This window comes from Etheostoma spectabile, chromosome 4, assembly GCF_008692095.1.
Source record: "Etheostoma spectabile isolate EspeVRDwgs_2016 chromosome 4, UIUC_Espe_1.0, whole genome shotgun sequence".
Lineage (NCBI taxonomy): Eukaryota > Metazoa > Chordata > Actinopteri > Perciformes > Percidae > Etheostoma > Etheostoma spectabile.
Window position 1 is genome coordinate 29703946 of NC_045736.1, and position 8038 is coordinate 29711983.

General features: G+C 42.9%; 1 protein-coding gene across 1 annotated transcript in view; it reads right to left on the reverse strand.

Moving 5' to 3' along the window:
- Positions 1 to 4486: 4486 nt before the first annotated feature.
- Positions 4487 to 8038, reverse strand: part of rnf207a (ring finger protein 207a) — a 27385-nt gene continuing 23833 nt past the window's right edge. Inside the window, exons 17-18 of the mRNA XM_032513652.1 lie at positions 7535 to 7627; positions 4487 to 6083 (exon numbers count right to left, since the gene is read on the reverse strand). Coding sequence (XP_032369543.1) covers positions 5933 to 6083; positions 7535 to 7627 — 244 coding nt within the window. The 3' untranslated portion in view covers positions 4487 to 5932. The remainder of the gene's footprint in view (positions 6084 to 7534; positions 7628 to 8038) is intronic.

Sequence of the window (8038 nt, forward strand, 5' to 3'; positions counted from 1 at the left end):
GGGGGGGGGGGGGGGGAGTTATGGCCTTCAGCCCAACAAGCTGTTGATTAATAAGGAGCCGCTGGGCCGGCTCTCCTGAGCCTTGCATGCGTGCGGGTTTGACACACATTATGCCCACGCCTGTGATTCCTCCGAGTCAAGGACACGCTCGCTGGCTGCCATTGTTGCTCGATGCAATAAAAAGAACTCAATTTGTCAGCTCGGTTATTGCATGAGTGACAATCCCCGGAGAGGTTTGGAAAAGAATGAACGTGTGTGTGCTTCAGAACGGCAGACCTCCAACTTAATAAGAAACGTCTCTATTTGTGCATCTTGAGTGGCCAATATTTTTGAAATATTTATAGATTTGTTTTGACCAAGGAACTCATGTTGTTAGTGCTTGAAAAACTCTATGACTGTAACAATTTAAACCTTTGACTCTTTATAATTGGAACATATAACTGCACATATGTCAAGTGACTGAGGTGCCTGAGATAAATAATAATTCATAACATTGAGGCTTGCTGCAGGTTTCTTGAAGTATTTTGTTTATGATGGATACCATAATCAGAGCCATACAACCACATTGTATGATACATATCTTTCTCATATTTATAGGATATTTTCTTTCTTGATACTTTAAAAAACAAGGCTTTCAAACTGAGCGCAGACTCCTGAATTATCTCTGCATATTTAAATATTTTTCATAGCTAAATACAAAGAAAAATGCAAATGGCTTGTTTTTCTCCTTGACACACTTCCTGATGTAGGATGGGAAGAAAAATATAACCCGGAGAGCTGCTGGGGTCAGATAAAAACCCTTGGTGATGACTCCTGGGTTAATTACACAGCATGGGGGAGCTTTGAGTGATACCCAATATTGACATGCTTTGACTCGCATGCCTGTAATTGAGTGGAGGTGCCCAGAAGACCTAATCCCTGGCCTGGGAAGATCTCAGTTAATCAAGTGATGGAGTAATAGTCTCCATATCTTAAACATCTTACTGAATCTCCAGATTTTGCCTGGAGCTGCTCAGTGGCCAGAAAACAACAGGAAAGTCATGCCCCAAATACCCTTAGAGACGAAACCGGTGTTCACATGTGAAATTGATTCAGGAATGACATTTTTTATGCATCAAGCATCTTGAGTCCCGTGGGAGGGCTCTCTCAAACCTTGACCTTTTTAAATCGCGGCTTTGCGCATCTGTCACCGGCGATAACGGCATGAAAATTGATTCCAATTACCAATCCGGTCTACAGCAGAAGGGGGTCAACATGTCCCTCATTAGGCAAGTGAGGGGTTGGTTTAAAACGTTGGAAATGAAATAAAACAAAGGAAAAACTTTGCTTGTTTTCTTAGCTTTAGAGTGTAACTTTTTGATATTAATGAACGTCCGTTACATTCAATCCATTGCTAAATAAGTTTATATATACTATACAATATAATATACTATTTCTCAGTAGGGCTATGTTCAGAAGATTGTGGCGCCCGGCAACTTTCACACGCAGAAATTTGAGTGAAAATAAAGAGTCCATTTTTAATCCTCCCCCCCAACTGTGTGGAGGAGGGTTGGAGGCTGTGCATGACCACGGAAGGCTTGTATCACGTGGACGTGCCGACAGCGTTGATGTCATTACTTAGAATTCCTCATGGGGGCGACGGAAACTATACGCACTGTAGCTTAAAAGTTATTGCCCATAAGATTTTCATCTACTTAATTGTCTGTGGACACTGTATTGGTTGTCAGGTAATAGGATTTGAGTGTCTGTGTCCACTTTCCCGCCCTAAATTCAAATTAGTGACACTGTATGCATCAGTCAGCAGGGGCTGGTCTTTCCCCATCTGCCCAAGTGGAGCTGGACTGCTGCGTTCCATTGTAAACGGAATTTGGGAACGTCTGACAAGAAAAGATGCAAAGAAACAATAGGTTGGACCAACAAAGGCAGACTAACAGACAACCGTTAAACTCCAGTCGGTCTTCCATGTCATGAAGTACTCTCTCTCCATGGAATCGCTTTTCGGGACAAACATTTAGGAAATGACAGCCAGGCTGTAAACCACCCGTAAAGCCTCAGAGCAGCTGGGCTCTCATCTCCGCCCGTAGCAGCAGCAGTCGGGGCGCCGCCAGAGGGTTTCGCCAGCTCCGCCGCCCCGCGGAGAGCTTCAGGGATCACCGTCATTCGCCATCTGGCTGCTCCCTCACTCACTACCTCGGGCGTTGGGCCGGCTCATGCCGCCATGTAGTACCTGATGACTTGTAACTTGAATCAGGTTCTGTTCAAATTAAACACTGGTGATGCAATGCAAAGGGTTAAGGATTTACATTTTAGTGGAAAGATGGAGTGAACTTTGAAAGGGATGTTTATGTCCAACATGTGACCTTTACTTTGCCACATAGCAAACCTATATGTCACCTAACAGGATATTCTATATTTAGTATGTCTAGAGTGTACATTGTTTGAGTTAGGTCACTCTTCAAGCTACTGCAGAGCTTGTAAATTGATGCTGAATCTTTGATATTGTAAACTGATGCTGTTCAGACACCACATCTACCTTTGGGAGAAGGCACCACCATCAGCAACACCCCTTCTTTTATTAATAAATATATTTTGTATGGCCTCGAGTTTATCTTGCCTGCACTTTCTGATGCTCAGGTTGGTTCAGATGTTAGCGCTGTTGGCCATTTTGTGTCAGGAAATACCGTTAGTAATAAGAGTCGCCGCAATCGTGTTTTTGGGGGGATGTTCGGCCTTTTCCTCTCTCCCCGAATAAGAGGTTATATCACATTCTTCTTCAATAGCTAGTTGCGTGTTTGTGTCACATTGATTAGATGCCCGGCGGCGCCCGGCTAAGTGCACTAACTTTACCCGGGCTGGGCGTTCACTGGCTAACGGCTCCACTCGTTTGACCGCTAAAGCTACGTGCTAACAAGGAAAACATTATGCCTCCCAGATTGCCTTGGTGAGTAATCCCTATAGCTGCGTTAGCTCTGTTGACCGTGTTGGCCTCATGATCCTCGCGCTGCCTCCCCGGCTCTATCATCTCTACAGCTGCGTGTGTACCCACACGGCTCGCATCCTAATGGATGTATTAGCTCTTAGCTCATATCAAGTCCCAGAGGCTAACAACCTAACTCGCTGCACTCTGATTGGCTGATTCACGAACCATCTCAGTGCATTTTGGAAAGCATTCCATTGTGCCGTCTTCAAAGAAAACTTGAATTTTTCCGAATGTTCTGTTTTATCCCAAACGTGCATTCAGCAGCTTTTAGGTCATTTTACGATATCTAAAAGTTGGATATAGACAACTACTGTAGGTTATCATGTTTGAGCCGTTACATAAAAAGTATTCAGAGCTCAAAAGACTCTTTAAAACACAAACAAATCTGCATGTGCAGGATTGTTGTGGCAAGCACAGATCACAGCAATTTACAATGACGACGATGGTGATCTGAAGAAATAAATGAAAAGACAAAATGGAAAAAAATGGAAAACAAAATGCCACAAACTAAATCAAAAAAGAACATCTGGAAGTAAACTGAATAACAAAGATGTCATGTGTCAGTTGCTGAGCTTTAAAAGGTGCTGGTATAGGCAGATTTTGCTCCCCTTGCACAGAGCCAGGCTAACTGTTTCCACCTGTTTTATCTTTATGCTAAGCTACGCTAACCGGCTGCAGTCTTGCTTTTATCGTACTGACACAAGAGTCGTATCAATCCTCTCTTCAAACTCTTTACTAGACAGCAAATAACCTAAATGTCAAACTATTCCTTTATAATAAAAAAATCCAGGTTTTTCTCCAGGAATTTGGGTTCCACACATCCGCTTCACTTGTTAATCCTCTTTTCTGTAATGCCCCTCTTTATGCTCTCATATTATTTGAAAGACACAATTCATTACTCTTTCTTCAGTCGGTAAAATCCCGTAACAAGAGCAACATAATTAAGACTCCTTATTGTTTCCTCAACCTCATTATACAACCATTTGTGGTTTTATGCTCTATCTGCTCTATTTGCTCTAATTGTATTCTTCTTAATGTCATACTCTGATACTTCTTCAATGACCCACTTTTTCCAAGGAGATCATTAAACTTTCATTTTATCTTATCTTTTTCTTTTCTCTTCCATCTTTAATGTTTTTGTTTCAAATGCGTGATTAAGATTTTAGATTTTGTAAAAAGCTTCAACCTTCTCGAAGGGGCACCTGCTGTCAACTGAATGGAGCAAAGGTGTGACCCGCCTTCAATGTTAAAGAAATGAGAACCATTTCTCTATCAGCTTTACCTACAAATGTGCCATGAATGCCTCTAAAAAAAACTTTTTTCTTGGCAGTAAAAAAACACCTTCTGGGTTTCGTCCCGCCCTCGAGCAGGAGGTGAGGGAGCCCAACAGAGACTGAGCCAGAGAGACTAATGAACAGTGAACATGGACCTGGTGGTTTGATGAGTGCAGATGATGAATGACCACGGGGAGGGAGCACAGGACCAAAGCACAGGCACAGCCATTTGTTACTTTGCTGTCACAAATGTATTTTTAATGAATGTGCACCTCTGGCTCCTCTGCAGAGCAGGACTGTTCCTTAAGGCCAGCATGACCCCAATATTTCCTCAGAAGCGGTGGCTCTCAACAAACCCACTTTAGCTCTGGCTGTGTGATGTAAATAACCTTCTCCATCAGTCTAGCTCCTCATAATCACCCTTACCTGTGCCTCGAATCTGGGCCGTTCCTGTCTATGTGCTGGCAGCAGCTGGGGAGGTTTTGCCTTGAATCACTCCTGTGTACCAGGCCCTGTTTCTTAAAGATGTTGTTTTTCTTAGCAACACAAAAGGCCTTCAAAAAGCTATCACTATCTCCTGAAAATCGTTTCAAATTATTCTGGTGATACATGGCCGCTCCTCTAGATCCCCCCTGCCCTTGCGGTGGTTGAGTACATATTTAAACAGTAGTCTTCTTATATATTCTTCTTCAGGCATCTGTTTAAAATACCATCATGATTGATTAAAAAGAATAGGTGGGGTGAGGGGAGGGGGGGAAGAATAAGGAAAGGGAAAGCAAGGGAAATGGAACGTTTCCTGCTGGTTTCCTGCAGGGCTTAATGCCTTAAAGCACGCTGCTGACACCAACGTGTGATGGAGTCAAGAGGCAAAGCAAGGGAAATATATATTCCTGCGCCCTGGTTGGCTGGGATATTGATGATGAGTGTGAAGTCTAAAAAAAACTAGCTGGAGATGGAGGTTAAAGCAAGGCCAGTTACATTCACACACCTCTGCAATTCGAGCTATTCCACTTTTTGCATGTAGATGTAGAAGCTGCAGGGTGGATGGGGTTTTTTTTTTGGGGGGGGGGGGGATGGAGCCTCCTGGAAATGACTGGCTCGTTTTGTACGAGACACACATCAGAGTGACCTACGCTGACACCCGGAATGACACACACATCATTGCATTTGCTGTGTTCCATCTGTGCTGTCACACCGGTTCAACAATCTTCCGGGGAATCGGACCTGGGCAGTCATCCATCATCAGCCTCCAGCTTTCCCCCATGAAAAAAGGTTTTATGCAAAGAATAGATACTGCAAAAAAGCAATTGCACACACCCACTGTGGAGAAAAAAGACAGAGCGCTTATAACACACCCTCAGCATACTTATCATTTCAACAGGCAAAGCAACAGTAAAAGATTCTTCACTCTGTTTTAAGTCATTCTAAACTGTGTTATCTTTGTCCATTTTGAACATGGAAGCTGTCAGCTCTGACAGTGAGTGACCTCCATCTATCTCCAGTTAGTGTCTGTGGGGGGGGGCTCACTTTGGAGCTGTTGACAGCTGTGAACTGCTGTGAAAATGTTATGTACAGCATCCGGGCAGCAGAATAAGTGACATACCGTCCTGGGCTTTGCTATGCTTGAGTTAAGGCACATTAAGGGAGAGGGGGTGCCGGAAATCAAACGGCACGGTGTTTAAGAAGGCATCTCATTGTGGCTGGCTGTCTCCATGGGAACCCGTGGCCAGGCCGGACGATTGGTCTTGACAGAGCTCTCCCCCGATTCGAGGATCAGCGGGCCGTTGTTCTTGGGTCTGTGTAGCTCTGCGACACAGGTCTGGTTGTCACTGTCAAACAGAAATAAAATAGGTGTTTGACTCCGAAATCCAATGCAAGGACACATTTTTTTTTTATTAATTTGAAGGATAGCCCCTTGAGATGTAGCATCTCATTTTTCGAGGGGGTCCTATTTGAAACTTTAGCTTTTGACTTTTTGATTTTGGTATACTTTACACTACACTGCTACTTCTTAACCTGTTAAAGGGCTGTTATTTAATGTAATCACAAATTGAGATAATTGGTTGATTTTTTTTGGTGTTCTTGTTAGAATATTCAGCCCATGTGGTTTCGTAAGGTACCAATTATATGATTGATGATGGAGTGGTGAAAGAAGACGGTAGAACATAAGACACAAAGTGTTTTGGGTTGCCTCTCCCTTAGCTATCCACTAAGTCAGCCAGAGGAAATCTGCAGCTGCACTATAATGTAGTCTGGTTGACACCAGACCTTTTGCAGTTGTAATTGAGAGCGGGTCTGGGCAAGCTTCATTAACAGCCCATCAACGGATTCAAATGCAACTGGGCGCAATTGGATAGCCCTTCAACCAATCAGACCAACGGTCCAGGTGACGTGGCAGCGACATCAATGGGTTCGGTGGTCGTCATCGTCATCGAGTAAAGCCCGCCTCAACGGTTGTGATTGGCGCCTCAATTTGGAAAAATTGGAAACGGGCTTGAATCTAGGGGGTAAGCCAGCCTCGACTCCTCGTACCTCCTATGGCGCCATTTTTATGCTACCTAGCACTCACCTGCCGTTAGCATCCCATTGACTGCCATTCATTTTGACGTCACTTTGACAGCGAATAACTTGACATCTGAAGCGTTTAAAGACTCTATTTGTCCGCTGTTTATTTCTAAAGAAACATGACAATGTATAAAAGGCTCCATTACCTTGTACCTCACGTTATGGCTCCGTAGCAGACGTTTTTATAAAAATAGGCAGAGGATTGTGTCATAACCACAAGACTTACTGTAATTGAGATTTCTCTTGCACAGCTACCAGAAGACTTGCGACTTTCAGACAAGTTTCTCATGTCACATCTTAGCCATCACCGGAAAAGAGCTTCTAATAGACTTTACTGGTCACATTGTCCATTTCTTTTACTGTCTATTGCTTGAATTGGTTCTTGAACAGACTGACTTGCAAATTTACCAGACGTTGGTCAGGGTTTTCCCTGTAATGTGCAATACGAGCAACATATTTTCCTATTAACTCTAATGTTAATGTTTGTTTTGCACCATACTGTAGCATTTTTAATTTTGTTGTGTGTATGATGATACATTTTACCACAGAGTGTGGCCCCTAAATCATTAAATACAGTTTTTATTTCTTCCTGAATCATAAAACCGTTGTTTATTTTCTGGGGTGGCTACTTGTTTCTCTTGAAGATCTTCCTATGTAAAGCTTTACATACAGAGAAACTACAGCACAGTACACTGAGCACAGTATATGTCAGTACCTGTCTTGACCGTCTTTAGCGATTGTGCCGTCTTCATAGATTTTCAGCATTGTTTCAGTGCGGTCGTCATGGTGCTCTTTAGGCTCCTGAAACCTAGAAAATATGTTTTGAAATAAAACAATTTTCTTTAGCTGTTGGTGCTTTCAAAGAACCCGGCTGGTGTTATTCTGTAGTTTTCTTATTGTCAGCAAATCCCACAGAAAGAATCTCTCTATACTTTCCAACATCCCTACCAAAGTCCATTCATTCCTACTGAAGATGTAGATCTTTAACAGCTCAAAAAACATGGATTCATTTTAAAAGGAGACTCAGTAAATTCCCAAAACAGCTGGTCATTATAGTTTTTAGCAAGCATTATGCCCACAGGAGTAATTAGTGCATTTGTTGTGGACTATTTTCAGCCGCAGATTAATACAAATGTGCAGCTCCAGTAAGTATTAACGGCAGCAGAACAGTGTGTGTGTTGAGTTAAGATAAACTACAGAGTGTGTGTGTATATGTGTG